Genomic DNA, 25,000 nt, shown 5'->3' on the forward strand with positions numbered 1-25,000 from the left:
TAGTCGCATAGCCAAGGCTAATGCGGGAGCACCACTCCTCTCCACTTCACATGTCCAACTGGTTTGCTCTCCTCAGTGAAGAAGAATGCTTCACTCCACTTCAAGAGCCTGATTTCACTAATTTCTTCTTCAAAATCTTCTACCTGCATCCTAGATCCTTTACCCACATCTTTCCTTAAACAGATATTACCAGTAGCTACTGAACTCCTTCTAAAAATCATTAATTCTTCCCTAAGCACTGGCTATGTGCCTAAATCTTTTAAGCTAGCAGTTATCAAACCCTTGATTAAAAAACCGGACCTTGACCCCGGTCAGCTGTCTAACTATAGACCGATATCAAACCTGCCCTTTATCTCCAAGATCCTAGAAAAGGCTGTAGCACAGCAGTTATGTTCAGACCTGCATAGAAATAACATTTATGAAATGTATCAGTCAGGATTTAGACCTCATCATAGCACAGAGACAGCACTGGTTAAAGTGGTCAATGACCTGTTACTGGCTTCTGATCAGGGTTGTGTCTCCTTACTGGTGCTAAATCAGATGAGAGACACCAGCTTATTAAGATAGAAGAATGTGTAAAGGACATTAGACATTGGATGGTCACTAACTTCCTCCTGCTTAATTCGGACAAGACAGAGGTGCTTGTACTAGGACCACAGGCAGTTAGAAGTGAGCTTTCTGATTACAGAGTAACGGTGGATGGTCTTTTGGTTTCATCTTGTCCAGCAGTACAAGATCTTGGTGTGATTATTGACTCTGGTCTTTCATTTGAAGCTCATGTAGATAATATCACTCAGGTAGCCTTCTTCCATCTCAGAAATATCACTAAGATAAGAAATATGTTGTCGCTTCATGATGCAGAGAAACGAGTTCATGCTTTTGTTACCTCTAGGTTGGATTATTGTAATGTCTTACTGTCTGGATGTTCCAGTAGGAGCAGAAACAAGCTCCAGTTAGTCCAGAATGCAGCAGCTAGAGTCCTAACTAGAACCAGAAGATATGAACACATCACTCCTATTTTATCCACACTACATTGGCTCCCAGTCAAATTTCACATTGATTATAAAATACTGTTACTGACCTATAAAGCACTAAATGGTCTCGCGCCGCAGTACCTGAGCGATCTTTTAGTCTTTTATGATCCGCCACGCCTACTCCGATCAAAGGGTGCTGGTTACTTGGTAGTACCTCAAGTAGCAAAGGCTACAGCAGGGGGCGGAGCTTTCTCTTTCAAAGCCCCACAGTTATGGAACAGCCTTCAGATTAGTGTTGGGGATTCAGACACAGTCTCAGTGTTTAAGTCTAGGCTGAAGACACATTTGTTTAGTCAAGATTTTAATATATAGTTCTTAGGTAAAGGAGCAGATCTGGAAGGTTCATGGTCATAGAGTGTTTGGTGACTGGGATGTTTGGATGCTGTCATCTTACCACCATCAGGTTTGCTGAGTGTGAAGTGGTTGGACGCTTTATGTCCCTTCATGTCTGTGACCTTCTGGCTCTCCCTTTTAGTTATGATGTCATAGCTAGTCTTGCCGGAGTCCCTGCCTGCACTTTACACATAATCTACATTGTCTTAAACATCACATGATCAGAATCATACTTAATATCTTTCTCTTTCTCTCTGTGTCTTTCTCTGTCTAGCTATACACCCCACTCCTGAGCTCCCAGTGTTTGCCAGTTTCCAGTGTGACCGCTGCCCTACCCCTGGTCGGAGTCTCGTCGCTTGGTGGTGCCCACTGATGCTGTGGATGGATCTGTGTGGACCAGGAGACAGCCATGGACAGAGCCACTTGGGGACTTTCACACCATCACAGATCTGCCATTTCATCTGTCAGCCCGTGACAGCAAAGAACTAGTGTTTATAATGACCTCAGAAACTACACTGACCTAATAGTTCCTCATGGGTCATTGATTTCTGTTGTAGAAAGGACATTAATCAGCTACAGTTACATTATTTCCTGTTTAGTGTCACCCAAATGAGGATGGGTTCCCTTCTGAGCCTGGTTCCTCTCAAGGTTTCTTCCTTTCCATCCCAGGGAGTTTTTCCTTGCCACCGTTGCCACAGGCTTCTCATTAGGGATAAAATAATTTAATAATTTATTTTTATTTTTCATTATTTAGTTTTTTTCCCTTTCCTTTCTCTGTTTCTTTTTTTTTAAAGCTGCTTTGAGACATTGTCCATTGTAAAAGGCGCTATACAAATAAATTGAATTGAATTGAACTGAAAAGAAGAAGAAGAATATGATGATGATGATGATGAAGAAGAAGAAAAAGATGATGATGAAGAAGATGATGATGATGAGGAAGATGATGATGAGGAAGATGATGATGAAGAAGAAGATGATGATGATGATGATGAAGAAGAAGAAGAAGAAAAGAAGAAGATGGAGGAATGTAACCGACAGCAGAACGTTAGACATGGAGAGACATATAACACAAAACCATAAGAATATGATGGAGACAGATTTAATAAAAGATAAAAAAAAATGAAAGAATTTAAAATAAATCTCACAAATCATTTAAATCTGGATGCCCAAATAAATAAATAAATAAATAAATAAATAAATAAATAAATAAACATGCTTGCTTAAATAAAGCTGTTACTATACGAGTTACCATAAATGGCTTGTTGTCATGGTTACCATTCTTTTTTAATATCTTTTAAATCTCAGTTTTTTTTTTTGAGAAATCAGCAGAAGTAAGATTCTCCACACTGTGACCTGCAGAAGTTTAAACTCACACCAGTAGAAGACCTGGAGGACGACGCCGAGGACGGTGAGGAAGCTGAAGCTGCTCTTTCGAGACGCTAAATGGAAGTGACATCACCGAGACAGGAAGTCGTAATCCCGATGCTAACGAGTGAGGACGGTTGGAGCAGGTGACCTTTAAGTGCAGGTGGAGTGCACGGGTCAGTTTGGGCAGTGTTATGCCTGGAGTGTCGCCATAGCGACCGTGACCTTTCACCACAGCCCGTGCAGCCAGGGGCGGGAAACCCCTGTGCTCCGAGAGGACGTTCACCTTTACGGCAGCAGGGAGGCGTGTCACCGTGTGTCACTGTGATTGCAAAACACATGCTTGCTTAAAGTGAACCACGTCACTGGCGGCAACCGCTGCCTGGTGACGGTTACCGTGACAACCTGAGACTTCACAGATCTGTCGTCTTGTGTTTTTTTCCAGCTGCTAGTTCTGAAGTTAGGGCTTATTTTTTACTTTCTGATCAACTTTAAACACAAATATTAAAATTAATCTCAACAAAAAACAACATTTATATTCAGAACACAATTCACTACAGATTCACACCTTTATTCAGGTCTGTATGGATCACAAACACAATACAGGTGGAAACAGCACTTTCATCATGTCTGTATAGGATGAAGGGCCAGTTGGTACGAGTTATATTTCATTAAACAATAAAAAGTACATCAAGAGATAAACACTAGCTACATGTTTATATTCACAGAAGTGCAAATGAGACACAGCCGGTGCGGACGCTCTGATATTTCACACCGTAAAAATCGACACGTTCTGTACAAGATTCATTCATTCACTAATTTCATTCACTAAAGCTATCATTAGCTCTCATCTCAATCCTCCGACATCGTCATTACAGTGTTTATTTATATTCTTGAGCGTAAACCAGGCGGTGCTGTACAGCTAGGAATATTAGCATGAGTGTGTAGAGTCTTCAGTAATTACAGAGGATTTTAACACCGGGTCTGTTCACTCACACGATTCACTCTTACACAAAACGAATCTTTACCTGATTCATTTGACTCACTTGATTCATTTAGTTAATTTGGCGTGTGTGTGTGTGTGTGTGTGTGTGCGTGCGTGTGTGTGTGTGCGTGTGTGTGTCAAACTGACAAACTGAGTCATGTAGTTCATTCCATTTAAATTGCTTTTTGATCGGGACAGTTGTTAAATTGAAGGGGAAGTTATTTTATTGGGGCAAATTTGTAATTGTTGGTTTTGGGGGGCATAAGTGAAATTAGTGCATAGTTGGTGTTAGCAGGGTAATTACTGGATCAAAAGAGCAGTTTTTGATCAAGAAGGGGCAGCTATTGGATATATGGGACAGTTATGGGAGTTTAGGAGCAGGTATTAGAGTTATGGGGCAGTTATGGGAGTTGCAGGGGCAGATGTTGGAGTTATGGGGCGGTTATGGGAATTACAGGGGCAGTTATTGGAGTTATGGGGTGGATAATGGTGTTAGAGAGTAGTTACTGGAGTCATTGGGGCAGTGATTAGAGTTAGAGGGCAGTTATGGGAGTTGCATGGGCAGTTATTGGAGTTATAGGGACAGTTATTAGAGTTGCAGAGGCAGTTATTGGAGTCACATGTGCAGAATTGGGAGTTATGGGGCAGTTATTTGAGTTACAGGGACAGTTACTGGAGTTATGTGGCAGTTAATGGTGTCATCGGTTATTGTACTGCAGGACCAGTTAATGGACTTGAGGGGCAGTTTGGGGTTTTTGAACACACCCGAACGCTGGAGTCAGCTTCACACTTCCTGGTCCTGCTGTTCCACAGCGCTTCTGCATCACCCAGCAACGGCTCTGACTTCACCACGGCAACACCCGGGGTCACCATGGAAATGCCCTGGGACTGGCCCATCCTGATCAGGATGTCGAGGGATCGTTTCTTCCACTCGTCCTCTGTCTCTGTTTCCTCTTCCTCTTCTTCTCCTGTTTCATAACTCATATCCTGGCTCTGTCCTGAAAGCTAGAGAACAATTAAAAGAGTTTTAAAAATGGACTTTTATAGAAATTAAAATAACACGAAGATGTCTGCTAACTTTCCGTGGTTTCTTCATGTTCTGGACTAACAGCTACCATCACTAACATTTGTCACCTGTTTCATTTCCTGTTTGTCACCCATAGGTGTGGTTGTCATGGCAACGGGTTCCTTTTTGACAGACAGGTCGAGGGGTCCCTGTGCAGTCCTCTGCAGCGCCTGCTGGATGTGAGACAGCTCCAGGCGGATTTTGCGGATCTTTTGTGCCCACATGTGGTGAGAGTGGGCGTGTTCGGGGTGTAGCTCTGCCTCTCGCTCAGCACGCCGGAGCTCCTGCAGCGCAGAGGAAAGATCACATACTATCTCTCCATCCATCCCTCCATCCGTCTCTCCATCCGTCCCTCTGTCCTTCTCTTCACCTGCATCAGAGAAGTGGGCGGAGCTTCTCATGTCTGCATGGCGCTCATCCAATCCGATTCGACTGCTGAGACAAAAAGACAGACAGGAAGGTTTGTGTCCAAAACAATTAAAAAGTTCACAAAGAAACATATTAAATTAGGAAATAAGATTTATTTTGTTAAACAAAAAGTGTAAATTGTTTTATTTGTGGGTGAATTTTCAAACTTAAGGATTTAACAGTGTTTTATTGACACTGGTGATATTTGATTGCATTGTGAGCAGCTGGTGTTATTCCTCACCTGGCCATTAGGGGGCAACCACAGGATTTTGGAGCAAAGAAAAGAAAAGAATGGCTTTATAACGTATATGATTCTCTGTGTGTGTGTGTGTGTGTGTGTTCATCACCTGCTTCAGGTAAGTAAAGGTTTGTTTGTTTAGAGTTGAAGCTGAATGCTGATTGGTCGCTGTTTAATCATGTTATAGCTTATTCTTAGATTTGTTATTGACGTTAACAAAAGCAATCTCTGCTCATTCTGTGTATTCTGTGTATGGATGCACTCCAGGCTCGGTTCAGTTCGATTCATGATACAGGCTTCACAATTCATGATTCAATTAATTAATTCATGATGATTCAATTAATTTAATTAATTTAATTTCTATAAGCGAAGATATAATAATGTAAGTAGAATTTCCTACATCACATCTAAAAAAGAATTAAACTGATGATTTTTATAAAACAAAGCACTGAAACAGTTCATTAGCAGCGTCTGAGGCGTCATTCCATCTGGAAAAAAAGCTCCAAAGTTGGATAAAATGACCAACTTCTAAACTCTCTGTAGAGGGCAGTGTTGTGGTGACCTTTCAAAGCTACTAAAGTTCTTTTATTAACAGTTTATAACATGTTTGCGTAGCTCTGTGACCTGTACAACCAGTTGGTCGTGATGTCCAGTGCTGTGGGTCAGTGTGTGTTCTGTTTGTTTTAACTTAATAGGATGTTCAAACAAGTGCATTTATAATAAACACATGATTCACACACACACACACATAAACCACACACACAAACCTCACACACACATAAACCACACACACAAACCTCACACACACACAAACCTCACACACACACACACAAACCTCACACACACATAAACCACACACACACACAAACCTCACACACACACAAACCTCACACACACAAACCTCACACACACATAAACCACACACACAAACCTCACACACAGATAAACCACACACACAAACCTCACACACACACAAACCTCACACACACACACACAAACCTCACACACACATAAACCACACACACACACAAACCTCACACACACACAAACCTCACACACACACAAACCTCACACACACACATAAACCACACACACAAACCTCACATACACATAAACCACACACACACACAAACCTCACACACACATAAACCACACACACACACAAACCTCACACACACACAAACCTCACACACACACATAAACCACACACACAAACCTCACACACACACAAACCTCACACACACAGAGACCTCACACACACACACACAAACCTCACACACACACAAACCTCACACACACAGAGACCTCACACACACACACACAAACCTCACACACACACAAACCTCACACACGCACACAAATCTCACACACACAAACCTCACACACACACACACACACACACAAACCTCACACACACAAACGTCACACACACACACAAACCTCACACACACACAGACCTCACACACACACAGACCTCACACACACACACACACAAATCTCACACACACACATAAACCTCACACACACACACAAACCTCACACACACACAGAAACCTCACACACACACACACACACACACAAACCTCACACACACATAAACCTCACACATAAACCTCACACACACACACAAACCTCACACACACACACATACACCTCACAGACACAAACCTCACACACACACACATAAACCTCACACACACACAAACCTCACACACACACACATAAACCTCACACACACATAAACCTCACACACACACAGACAAACCTCAAACACACACAAACCTCACACACACACACACACACACAAACCTCACACACACATAAACCTCACACACACACAAACCTCACACACACACAAACCTCTCTCTCACACACACACACATAAACAAACCTCACACACACACACAAACCTCACACACAAACCTCACACACACAAAACCTCTCACACACACAAACCTCACACACACACACATAAACCTCACACACACATAAACCTCACACACACATAAACCTCACACACACACAAACCTCACACACACATAAACCTCACACACACATAAACCTCACACACACACACATAAACCTCACACACACACAAACCTCACACACACAAACCTCACACACACATAAACCTCACACACACACAAAACCTCAGACACACACAAACCTCACACACACACACACACATAAACCTTACACACACATAAACCTCTCACACACAAACCTCACACACACACACACACACAAAACCTCAGACACACACAAACCTCACACACAAACCTCACACACACACACATAAACCTCACACACACACAAACCTCACACACACAGACATAAACCTCACACACACATAAACCTCACACACACACAAACCTCACACACACACACAAACCTCACACACACACAAACCTCACACACACATAAACCTCACACACACACAAACCTCACACACACACAAACCTCACACACACACATAAACCTCACACACACAAAAACCTCACACACACATAAACCTCACACACACATAAACCTCACACACACACAAACCTCACACACACATAAACCTCACACACACATAAACCTCACACACACACAAAACCTCAGACACACACAAACCTCACACACACACAGACATAAACCTCTCACACACAAACCTCACACACACAAACCTCACACACACACACACACACAAAACCTCACACACACACAAACCTCACACACAAACCTCACACACACACACATAAACCTCACACACACACAAACCTCACACACACACAAACCTCACACACAAACCTCACACACACACACACAAACCTCACACACACATAAACCTCACACACACATAAACCTCACACACACACAAAACCTCAGACACACACAAACCTCACACACACACAAACATAAACCTTACACACACATAAACCTCTCACACACAAACCTCACACACACACACACACACAAAACCTCACACACACACAAACCTCACACACAAACCTCACACACACAGACATAAACCTCACACACACACAAACCTCACACACACACACAAACCTCACACACACACAAACCTCACACACACACACATAAACCTCACACACACACAAACCTCACACACACAAACCTCACACACACACATAAACCTCACACACACAAAAACCTCACACACACATAAACCTCACAAAAACACACATAAACCTCACACACACAAAAACCTCACACACACATAAACCTCACAAAAACACACAAAACCTCACACACACACACATAAACCTCACACACACACAAACCTCACACACACACACAAATCTCACACACACACATATAAACCTCACACACACACAAACCTCACACACACACACATAAACCTCACACACACAGAAACCTCACACACACACAAACCTCACACACACACACAAAACCTCAGACACACACAAACCTCACACACACACACACACACATAAACCTTACACACACATAAACCTCACACACACACAAACCTCACACACACACAAACCTCACACACACACATAAACCTCACACACACACACACACACACAAATCTCACACACACACACACATAAACCTTACACACACATAAACCTCACACACACACAAACCTCACACACACACAAACCTCACACACACATACACAAACCTCACACACACACACAAACCTCACACACACACAAACCTCACACACAAACCTCACACACACACACATAAACCTCACACACACATAAACCTCACACACACACAAACCTCACACACACAAAACCTCACACACACACATAAACCTCACACACACATAAACCTCACACACACATAAACCTCACACACACACACAAAACCTCAGACACACACAAACCTCACACACACATAAACCTCACACAAACATAAACCTCACACACACACAAAACCTCAGACACACACAAACCTCACATACACACACACATAAACCTCACACACACACAAACCTCACACACACATAAACCTCACACACACACAAACCTCACACACACAGACATAAACCTCACACACACATAAACCTCACACACACACAAACCTCACACACACACACACATAAACCTCACACACACACAAACCTCACACACACACATAAACCTCACACACACACAAACCTCACACACACACAAACCTCACACACATACACATAAACCTCACACACACACACACACACAAACCTCACACATACACACATAAACCTCACACACACACAAACCTCACACACACACACACATAAACCTCACACACACATAAACCTCACACACACACAAAACCTCAGACACACACAAACCTCACACACACACACACAAACCTCACACACATAAACCTCACACACACACAAACCTCACACACACACACCTCACACACATAACCCTCACACACATAAACCTCACACACACACAAAACCTCAGACACACAAAGACCTCACACACGCACACATAAACCTCACACACACATAAAGCTCACACACACACAAACCTCACACACACACACACATAAACCTCACACACACATAAACCTCACACACACACAAACCTCACACACACGCACATAAACCTCACACATACATAAACCGCACACACACACACATAAACCTCACACACAGACAAACCTCACACACACACAGACACCTCACACACACACACACACACAAACCTCACACACACACACAAACCTCTCACACACAAACCTTACACACACACACATAAACCTCACACACACACACAAACCTCACACACACACAAACCTCACACACACACACATAAACCTCACACACACACACACATAACCCTCACACACATAAACCTCACACACACACAAAACCTCAGACACACACAAACCTCACACACACATAAACCTCACACACACACAAACCTCACACACACACAAACCTCACACACACACATAAACCTCACACACACAAAAACCTCACACACACATAAACCTCACACACACATAAACCTCACACACACACAAACCTCACACACACATAAACCTCACACACACATAAACCTCACACACACACAAAACCTCAGACACACACAAACCTCACACACACACACACATAAACCTTACACACACATAAACCTCTCACACACAAACCTCACACACACACACACACACACAAAACCTCACACACACAAACCTCACACACAAACCTCACACACACACACATAAACCTCACACACACACAGACCTCACACACACAGACATAAACCTCACACACACATAAACCTCACACACACACAAACCTCACACACACACACAAACCTCACACACACACAAACATCACACACACACACATAAACCTCACACACACACAAACCTCACACACACAAACCTCACACACACACATAAACCTCACACACACAAAAACCTCACACACATAAACCTCACAAAAACACACAAAACCTCACACACACACGTAAACCTCACACACACATAAACCTCACACACACATAAACCTCACACACACAAAAACCTCACACACACATAAACCTCACAAAAACACACAAAACCTCACACACACATAAACCTCACACACACACAAACCTCACACACACACACAAAACCTCAGACACACACAAATCTCACACACACACATATAAACCTCACACACACACAAACCTCACACACACACACATAAACCTCACACACACATAAACCTCAGACACACACAAACCTCACACACACACACATAAACCTCACACACACAGAAACCTCACACACACACAAACCTCACACACACACACAAAACCTCAGACACACACAAACCTCACACACACACACACACACACACACATAAAACTTACACACACATAAACCTCACACACACACAAACCTCACACACACACAAACCTCACACACACACATAAACCTCACACACACACACACACACACACACAAACCTCACACACACACACATAAACCTTACACACACATAAACCTCACACACACACAAACCTCACACACACACAAACCTCACAAACACATACACAAACCTCACACACACACACAAACCTCACACACACACAAACCTCACACACAAACCTCACACACACACACATAAACCTCACACACACATAAACCTCACACACACACAAACCTCACACACACAAAACCTCACACACACACATAAACCTCACACACACATAAACCTCACACACACATAAACCTCACACACACACACAAAACCTCAGACACACACAAACCTCACACACACATAAACCTCACACAAACATAAACCTCACACACACACAAAACCTCAGACACACACAAACCTCACACACACATAAACCTCACACACACATAAACCTCACACACACACAAACCTCACACACACATAAACCTCACACACACATAAACCTCACACACACATAAACCTCACACACACATAAACCTCACACACACATAAACCTCACACACACATAAACCTCACACACACACACAAACCTCACACACACAGACATAAACCTCACACACACATAAACCTCACACACACACAAACCTCACACACACACACATAAACCTCACACACACACAAACCTCACACACACACATAAACCTCACACACACACAAACCTCACACACACACACAAACCTCACACACACACAAACCTCACACACACAAACATAAACATCACACACACACAAACCTCACACACACAAACCTCACACACACACATAAACCTCACACACACAAAAACCTCACACACACATAAACCTCACAAAAACACACAAAACCTCACACACACACATAAACCTCACACACACATAAACCTCACACACACATAAACCTCACACACACAAAAACCTCACACACACATAAACCTCACAAAAACACACAAAACCTCACACACACATAAACCTCACACACACACAAACCTCACACACACACACAAAACCTCAGACACACACAAATCTCACACACACACATATAAACCTCACACACACACAAACCTCACACACACACACATAAACCTCACACACACATAAACCTCAGACACACACAAACCTCACACACACACACATAAACCTCACACACACAGAAACCTCACACACACACAAACCTCACACACACACACAAAACCTCAGACACACACAAACCTCACACACACACACACACACACACATAAACCTTACACACACATAAACCTCACACACACACAAACCTCACACACACACAAACCTCACACACACACATAAACCTCACACACACACACACACACACACACAAACCTCACACACACACACATAAACCTTACACACACATAAACCTCACACACACACAAACCTCACACACACACAAACCTCACAAACACATACACAAACCTCACACACACACACAAACCTCACACACACACAAACCTCACACACAAACCTCACACACACACACATAAACCTCACACACACATAAACCTCACACACACACAAACCTCACACACACAAAACCTCACACACACACATAAACCTCACACACACATAAACCTCACACACACATAAACCTCACACACACACACAAAACCTCAGACACACACAAACCTCACACACACATAAACCTCACACAAACATAAACCTCACACACACACAAAACCTCAGACACACACAAACCTCACATACACACACACATAAACCTCACACACACACAAACCTCACATACACATAAACCTCACACACACACACAAACCTCACACACACAGACATAAACCTCACACACACATAAACCTCACACACACACAAACCTCACACACACACACATAAACCTCACACACACACAAACCTCACACACACACATAAACCTCACACACACACAAACCTCACACACACACAAACCTCACACACACACACACACAAACCTCACACATACACACATAAACCTCACACACACACAAACCTCACACACACACACACATAAACCTCACACACACATAAACCTCACACACACACAAAACCTCAGACACACACAAACCTCACACACACACACACAAACCTCACACACATAAACCTCACACACACACAAACCTCACACACACACACCTCACACACATAACCCTCACACACATAAACCTCACACACACACAAAACCTCAGACACACAAAGACCTCACACACACACACATAAACCTCACACACACACAAACCTCACACACACATAAACCTCACACACACACACACATAAACCTCACACAAACACAAACCTCACACACACGCACATAAACCTCACACATACATAAACCGCACACACACACACATAAACCTCACACACACACAAACCTCACACACACACAGACACCTCACACACACACACACACACAAACCTCACACACACAAACAAACCTCACACACACAAACCTTACACACACACACATAAACCTCACACACACACACAAACCTCACACACACACAAACCTCACACACACACATAAATCTCACACACACACACACATAACCCTCACACACAAAACCTCAGACACACAAAGACCTCACACACGCACACATAAACCTCACACAAACATAAAGCTCACACACACACAACCCTCACACACACACAAACCTCACAGACACACACATAAACCTCACACACACACACACACAAACCTCACACACACATAAACCTCACACACACACACAAACCTCTCACACACAAACCTCACACACACACACACAAACCTCACACACACACACAAACCTCACACACACACACATATACACCTCACACACACAAACCTCACACACACACACATACTCCTCACAGACACAAACCACACACACAAACCTCACACACACACAAACCTCACACACACACACACACATAAACCTCTCACACACACAAACCTCTCTCTCACACACACACACATACACAAACCTCACACACACATAAACCTCACACACACATAAACCTCACACACACACAAACCTCTCTTTCACACACACACATACACAAACCTCACACACACACAAACCTCACACACACACACAAACCTCACACAGACACACACACATAAACCTCACACACACACAAACCTCACACACACACACAAACCTCACACACACACACACATAAACCTCTCACACACACAAACCTCACACACACACACACACATAAACCTCACACACACATAAACCTCACACACACACAAAACCTCAGACACACACAAACCTCACACACACACACACACAAACCTCACACACATAAACCTCACACACACACAAACCTCACACACACACACCTCACACACATAACCCTCACACACATAAACCTCACACACACACAAAGACCTCACACACGCACACATAAACCTCACACACACATAAAGCTCACACACACACAAACCTCACACACACACACACATAAACCTCACACATACATAAACCGCACACACACACACATAAACCTCACACACACACAAACCTCACACACGCACACATAAACCTCACACACACATAAACCTCACACAAACACAAACCTCACACACACGCACATAAACCTCACACATACATAAACCGCACACACACACAAACCTCACACACACACAGACACCTCACACACACACACACACACACAAACCTCTCACACAAACCTTACACACACACACATAAACCTCACACACACACACAAACCTCACACACACACAAACCTCACACACACACACATAAACCTCACACACACACACACATAACCCTCACACACAAAACCTCAGACACACAAAGACCTCACACACGCACACATAAACCTCACACAAACATAAAGCTCACACACACACAAACCTCACACACACACAAACCTCACAGACACACACATAAACCTCACACACACACACACACAAACCTCACACACACATAAACCTCACACACACACACAAACCTCTCACACACAAACCTCACACACACACACACAAACCTCACACACACACACAAACCTCACACACACACACATATACACCTCACACACACAAACCTCACACACACACACATACTCCTCACAGACACAAACCACACACACAAACCTCACACACACACACACACAAACCTCACACACACACACAAACCTCACACAGACACACACACATAAACCTCAGACACACATAAACCTCACACACACACAAACCTCACACACACACAAACCTCACACACACACACAAAACCTCAGACACACACAAACCTCACACACACACAAACCTCACACACACACACAAACCTCACACACACACAAAACTCACACACACACAAAACTCACACACACACAAACCTCACACACACACAAACCTCACACACACACACACACACACACACATAAACCTCTCACACAAAAAAACCTCACACACACAAACCTTACACACACACACATAAACCTCACACACACACACAAACCTCACACACACACAAACCTCACACACACACACATAAACCTCACACACACACACACATAACCCTCACACACACAAACCTCACACACACACAAACCTCACACACACACATAAACCTCTCACACACACAAACCTCTCTCTCACACACACACACATACACAAACCTCACACACACACACAAACCTCACACACACACACAAACCTCACACAGACACACACACATAAACCTCACACACACATAAACCTCACACACACACAAACCTCACACACACACACATAAACCTCACACACACACACATAAACCTCACACACACACAAAACCTCAGACACACAAAGACCTCACACACGCACACATAAACCTCACACACACACAAACCTCACACACACAAACCTCACACACACACAAACCTCACACACACATAAACCTCACACACACACACAAACCTCACACACACATAAACCTCACACACACACACAAACCTCACACAGACACACACACACACACACACACACACACACATGAACCTCTCACACACAAACCTCTCTCTCACACACACACATACACAAACCTCACACACACACACACAAACCTCACACACACACACAAACCTCACACAGACACACACACATAAACCTCAGACACACATAAACCTCACACACACACAAACCTCACACACACACACAAACCTCACACACACACACAAAACCTCAGACACACACAAACCTCACACACACACAAACCTCACACACACACACAAACCTCACACACACACAAAACTCACACACACACAAACCTCACACACACACAAAACTCACACACACACAAACCTCACACACACACAAACCTCACACACACACACACACACATAAACCTCTCACACACACAAACCTCACACACACACACAGACCTCACACAGACACACACACATAAACCTCACACACACATAAACCTCACACACACACAAACCTTACACACACACACATAAACCTCACACACAAACAAACCTCACACACACACACATAAACCTCACACACACACACACACATAAACCTCACACACACACAAACCTCACACACACACACACATAAACCTCACACACACACAAACCTCACACACACACACAAACCTCACACACACACAAACCTCACACACACACACAAACCTCACACACAAACAAACCTCACACACACACACAAAACCTCAGACACACAAAGACCTCACACACGCACACATAAACCTCACACAAACATAAAGCTCACACACACACACAAAACCTCAGACACACAAAGACCTCACACACGCACACATAAACCTCACACACACACAAACCTCACACACACACAAACCTCACAGACACACACATAAACCTCACACACACATAAACCTCACACACACAAACCTCACACACACACACACAAACCTCACACACACACACAAACCTCACACACACACACAAACCTCACACACACACACATATACACCTCACACACACAAACCTCACACACACACACATACTCCTCACAGACACAAACCACACACACAAACCTCACACACACACAAACCTCACACACACACACACACACACATAAACCTCTCACACACACAAACCTCTCTCTCACACACACACACATACACACATAAACCTCACACACACATAAACCTCACACACACACAAACCTTACACACACACACACACAAACCTCACACACACACACATAAACCTCACACACACACACACATAAACCTCACACCTCACACACATAACCCTCACACACATAAACCTCACACACACACAAACCTCACACACACAAACCTCACACACACACACAAACCTCACACACACACACACACACAAACCTCACACACACATAAACCTCACACACACACACAAACCTCTCACACACAAACCTCACACACACACACACAAACCTCACACACACACACAAACCTCACACACACACACAAACCTCACACACACATACTCCTCATAGACACAAACCTCACACACACACAAACCTCACACACACACAAACCTCACACACACACACACACACACACGCATAAACCTCTCACACACACAAACCTCTCTCTCACACACACACACATACACAAACCTCACACACACATAAACCTCACACACACATAAACCTCACACACACACACACACATAAACCTCATACACACACACACACATACATAAACCTCTCACACACACAAACCTCTCTCTCACACACACACACATACACAAACCTCACACACACACACAAACCTCACACAGACACACAAACCTCACACAGACACACACACATAAACCTCACACACACATAAACCTCACACACACACAAACCTCACACACACACACATAAACCTCACACACACACAAACCTCACACACACACAAACCTCACACACACACACAAAACCTCACACACACACACAAAACCTCAGACACACACAAACCTCACACACACACACATAAACCTCAGACACACACAAACCTCACACACACACACACACACAAACCTCACACACACACACAAAGACCTCAGACACACACAAACCTCACACACACACACATAAACCTCAGACACACACAAACCTCACACACACACACAAACCTCACACACACACATAAACCTCACACACACACACAAACCTCACACACACACACACAAAGACCTCACACACACACACATAAACCTCACACACACCCATAAACCTCACACACACACACAAACCTCACACACACACACAAAGACCTCAGACACACACAAACCTCACACTCACACACAAACCTCACACACACACACAAAGACCTCACACACACACACATAAACCTCACACACACACACAAACCTCAGACACACACAAACCTCACACACACACACATAAACCTCACACACACACACACACAAACCTCACACACATAAACCTCACACACACACCTCACACACACACACACAAACCCACACACACAAAACCTCAGACACACAAAGACCTCACACACACACACATAAACCTCACACACACACATAAACCTCACAAACACATAAAGCTCACACACACACATAAACCTCACACACACATAAACCTCACACACACACAAAACCTCAGACACACACAAACCTCACACACACACACATAAACCTCTCACACACACACACAAACCTCACAAACACACACAAACCTCACACACATAAACCTCACACACACACACACACAAAACCTCAGACAAACAAAGACCTCACACACACACACACATAAACCTCACACACACACAAACCTCACACACACACAAACCTCACACACACATAATCCTCACACACACACACAAAACCTCAGACACACACAAACCTCACAAACACACACATAAACCTCACACACACATAAACCTCACACACACACAAACCTCACACACACATAAACCTCACACACACACATAAACCTCACACACACATAAACCTCACACACACATAAACCTCACACACACAAACCTCACACACACACATAAACCTCACACACACATAAACCTCTCACACACATAAACCTCACACACAAACACACACACAAACCTCACACACACACATAAACCTCACACACATAAACCTCACACACACACATAAACCTCACACATGAACCTCACACACACACAAACCTCACACACACACACATAAACCTCACACACACAAAACCTCAGACACACAAAGACCTCACACACACACACACATAAACCTCACACGCACACATAACCCTCACACACACATAAACCTCTCACACACATAAACCTCACACACACAAAACCTCAGACACACAAAGACCTCACACACACACACATAAACCTCACACACACATAAACCACACACACACAAAGACCTCACACACACACACATAAACCTCACACACACATAAACCTCACACACACACAAACCTCACACACACACAAACCTCTCTCTCACACACACACACACACACACAAACCTCACACACACACACAAACCTCACACACACACAAACCTCACACACACACATAAACCTCACACACACATAAACCTCACACACACACAAACCTCGCACACACACACAAACCTCACACACACACATAAACCTCACACACACATAAACCTCACACACACACAAACCTCACACACACACAAACCTCACACACACACACACACAACCTCACACACACACAAACCTCACACACACACATAAACCTCACACACACACATAAACCTCACACACACACATAAACCTCACACACACACATAAATCTCACACACACACACAAAACCTCACACACACACAAACCTCACACACACACACACACAACCTCACACACACACACAAACCTCACACACACACAAACCTCACACACACACACAAAACCTCACACACACACACATAAACCTCAGACACACAGAAACCTCACACACACACACACACACACAAACCTCACACACACACAAACCTCACACACACACAAACCTCACACACACACACACACACATAAACCTCACACACACACAAACCTCACACACACACACAAACCTCACACACATACACCTCACACACACACACACACATAAACCTCACACACACACACACAGAAACCTCACACACACACACACAGAAACCTCACACACACACAAACCTCACACACACACACACACAAACCTCACACACACACAAACCTCTCTCTCACACACACACATACACAAACCTCACACACACACACAAACCTCACACACACACATAAACCTCACACACACACACACACAAACCTCAGACACACACAAACCTCACACACACACAAAACCTCAGACACACACAAACCTCACACACACACAAACCTCACACACATAAACCTCACACACACACACCTCACACACACACACAAACCCACACACACAAAACCTCAGACACACAAAGACCTCACACACACACACATAAACCTCACACACACACACAAACCTCACACACACACACAAACCTCACACACACACACATAAACCTCACACACACACAAACCTCACACACACACACACATAAACCTCACACACACATAAAGCTCACACACAAACCTCACACACACACACATAAACCTCACACACACAAACCTCACACACACACAAACCTCACACACACATAAACCTCACACACAAATAAACCTCACACACACACACAAAACCTCAGACACACACAAACCTCACAAACACACACATAAACCTCACACACACATAAACCTCACACACACACATAAACCTCACACACACATAAACCTCACACACACATAAACCTCAGACACACACAAACCTCACACACACACATAAACCTCACACACATACAAAACCTCAGACACACACAAACCTCACACACACACACACACACACACAAAACCTCAGACACACAAAGACCTCACACACACACACATAAATCTCACACACACATAAACCTCACACACACACATAAACCTCACACACACACAAACCTCACACACACACAAAACCTCAGACACACACAAACCTCACACACAAACACACACACAAACCTCACACACACACACATAAACCTCACACACATAAACCTCACACACACACATAAACCTCACACATGAACCTCACACACACATAAACCTCACACACAAACCTCACACACACACACATAAACCTCACACGCACACATAAACCTCACACACACATAAAGCTCACACACACATAAAGCTCACACACACATAAAGCTCACACACACATAAACCTCACACACACACATAAACCTCACACACACATAAACCTCACACACACACAAACCTCTCTCTCACACACACACACATACACAAACCTCACACACACACACAAACCTCACACACACACACAAACCTCACACACACACAAACCTCACACACACACACACACATAAACCTCACACACACACAAACCTCACACACACACACACATAAACCTCAGACACACACAAACCTCACACACACACACATAAACCTCAGACACACACAAACCTCACACACACACACACAGACAAACCTCACACACACACATAAACCTTACACACACACAAACCTCACACACACACACACACACAAAAAAACCTCACACACACATAAACCTCACACACACACAAACCTCACACACACACAAAACCTCAGACACACAAAGACCTCACACACACACACACATAAACCTCACACACACACATAAACCTCACACACATATAAACCTCAGACACACATAAAGCTCACACACACACACACATAAACCTCACACACATAAACCTCACACACACATAAACCTCACACACACACATAAAGCTCACACACACATAAACCTCTCACACACAAAAAGCTCACACACACACACACATAAACCTCACACACACATAAACCTCACACACATAAACCTCACACACACATAAACCTCACACACACACATAAAGCTCACACACACATAAAGCTCACACACACACATAAACCTCTCACACACAAAAAGCTCACACACACACACACATAAACCTCACACACACATAAACCTCACACACATAAACCTCACACACACATAAACCTCACACACACACATAAACCTCACACACACATAAACCTCACACACACAAACCTCACACACACACAAACCTCACACACACATAAATTTCAAACACACACAAAAAGCTCACACACACACATAAACCTCACACACACACAAAACCTCAGACACACACAAACCTCACACACACACACACACAAACCTCACACACACACACACACACACAAACCTCACACACACACAAACCTCACACACACACAAAACCTCAGACACACAAAGACCTCACACACACACACACATAAACCTCACACACACACATAAACCTCACACACACATAAACCTCACACACATATAAACCTCAGACACACATAAAGCTCACACACACACACACATAAACCTCACACACACATAAACCTCACACACATAAACCTCACACACACATAAACCTCACACACACACATAAAGCTCACACACACATAAAGCTCACACACACACATAAACCTCTCACACACAAAAAGCTCACACACACACACATAAACCTCACACACACATAAACCTCACACACACAAACCTCACACACACACAAACCTCACACACACATAAATTTCAAACACACACAAAAAGCTCACACACACACATAAACCTCACACACACACAAAACCTCAGACACACACAAACCTCACACACACACACACACAAACCTCACACACATACACACACAAACCTCACACACACACACACACACACACACACACAAACCTCACACACACACATAAACCTCACACACACACACATATAAACCTCACACACACATAAACCTCACACACACACACATATAAACCTCACACACACATAAACCTCACACACATAAACCTCACACACACACAAAAACCTCACACACACACATAAACCTCACACACACATAAACCTCACACACACATAAACCTCACACACACAAAAACCTCACACACACACATAAACCTCACACACACACATAAACCTCACACACACATAAACCTCACACACACACAAACCTCACACACACACATAAACCTCACACACACATAAACCTCACACACACATAAACCTCACACACACACCTGCAGGTGAATGAAAGACAAAGTAAAATGTTGGAGTAAAAAAGAAAGAAAGAAAGAAAGAAAGAAAGAAAGAAAGAAAGATAGAAAAAAGCAACATGATGCAACACACATGATGGGATTAATGAATAAACTCGTGAGTGATGTCATCACTCTCACCTGCTCTGTAGGAGGAGTCTGTCAACAGAAACGGGCGTGGCCTGATTGAGCAGGCATGATGGCACCTTTTTATCAGCGGGTGAATTAAGGGAGTCCAGAGAAGCTGCCACCCTTTTTACGTTTTGCTCTGCCCCCCATCGGCTCTGAGCCCTCTCCCCAGTTCCAGGCCCAGTCTCTGGGCTCAGGCTTCTAGTCGAGCTCCAGGCTTCAGTGGAACCCGCAGGCCGGAGTGTTGGGAACTTCCACAGGTTGAGTTTGGGGGTAAACCCGGCGGGTTTAGCGACTTTACTGGGGTCTGATGCTGCCGTGTGCTCACACAGAAAGGGATAATAGAAGCGTGGGGGCAGTACTGAGCGGTCAGAGTGTGTGTGAGTGTGTGTGAGCTGAGCTGCTGACGCTAGAAAAGGCAAAGAGCCGACCTGCGCCGGATTAGACGTCGTTGCAGTGCCGAGGCCAGGGTTAAGATAGGAAAAGAGGTCAGAGGTCAAAGGGTAGCCAACCCCAAGCAGAGAGAGGTTGAGGGGAGGGGCATCGGGGCAGTTGAGGTGCCCAGGGGGTAATGTTGGGGGGTAACAGGGCAATGACTCGGACAGGAGCAAGCGTGTTTTGGAGAGCCTGTAGTGACGCAGCTTTGATTCGACCTCCACTGAGCGCGCTCGTAACAGCTGCTCCTCCAGCGAGAACACATCCGCCATGATAAGCTCAGCTTCCTGCTTGGCCCCGCCCCTCGGAGACACCTCTGTCTGTTCTGAGCTCTGATTGGCCATCCCGTTTGTCTCCGCTCGAGCTTCTGCGCGATCTTTCTCCAATGCAATCTCCTGTTCATCGCTGAAGCTGAGCTGCAGCTCGTCTCCTCCCTTCTGCTCCACCTGCTCCTGCTCCTGCTCCTGCTCTGAAACATTACTTCCCACGATGCCCTGCTGCAGGCGGAGCTGGTCGGACGGGAGCAGGTTCCCTTTTTTATACGGCCAGTCAGATTCGATGAGCAGCGAGAGCGAGTTCTTACACAGGCTGTACTTCATGTGGTTGTACAGGTGGGATTTCTCCATGCAGGTGAAGGGACACTGGAAGCACTTGTAGTTGTAGGGTTTCCCGAAGGGACGCGGGATGTAGTGCGGCTTCTTCGGCTTACGCTCTTTATGTTTACAGCCTGAAGATAACTTACACTCCTCCTTCGGCATGATGGAGGGAGACGGAGGTCCGATCTATGAGGAGGGAAAAACAAACGATAAAAAATAAACAAAAAATATTATTTATATAAACGCAGACTATATTACTGGAGAGCATATAAAAAAAATAAAAATTGAACATATTGTAAGAATAAAATCAGAGAAAAACAAATCATGCTAATTATTTTCTATCTAACAAAATTAA

At 44.0% G+C, this 25,000-nt stretch overlaps 1 protein-coding gene across 1 annotated transcript; it reads right to left on the minus strand.

Moving 5' to 3' along the window:
* Positions 1-2,736: 2,736 nt before the first annotated feature.
* Positions 2,737-24,819, minus strand: prr35 (proline rich 35). The gene is made up of 4 exons (XM_058387544.1): positions 23,627-24,819; positions 4,852-5,218; positions 4,432-4,722; positions 2,737-3,018 (listed from the first exon to the last, which is right to left on the minus strand). Exons 1-4 carry the CDS (start codon positions 24,805-24,807, stop codon positions 2,737-2,739), a joined length of 2,121 nt encoding a protein of 706 aa, XP_058243527.1. The 5' UTR covers positions 24,808-24,819.
* Between the last annotated feature and the right edge of the window lie 181 nt (positions 24,820-25,000).

Source organism: Hemibagrus wyckioides, linkage group LG01 (genome assembly GCF_019097595.1).
Source record: "Hemibagrus wyckioides isolate EC202008001 linkage group LG01, SWU_Hwy_1.0, whole genome shotgun sequence".
Taxonomy (NCBI): domain Eukaryota; kingdom Metazoa; phylum Chordata; class Actinopteri; order Siluriformes; family Bagridae; genus Hemibagrus; species Hemibagrus wyckioides.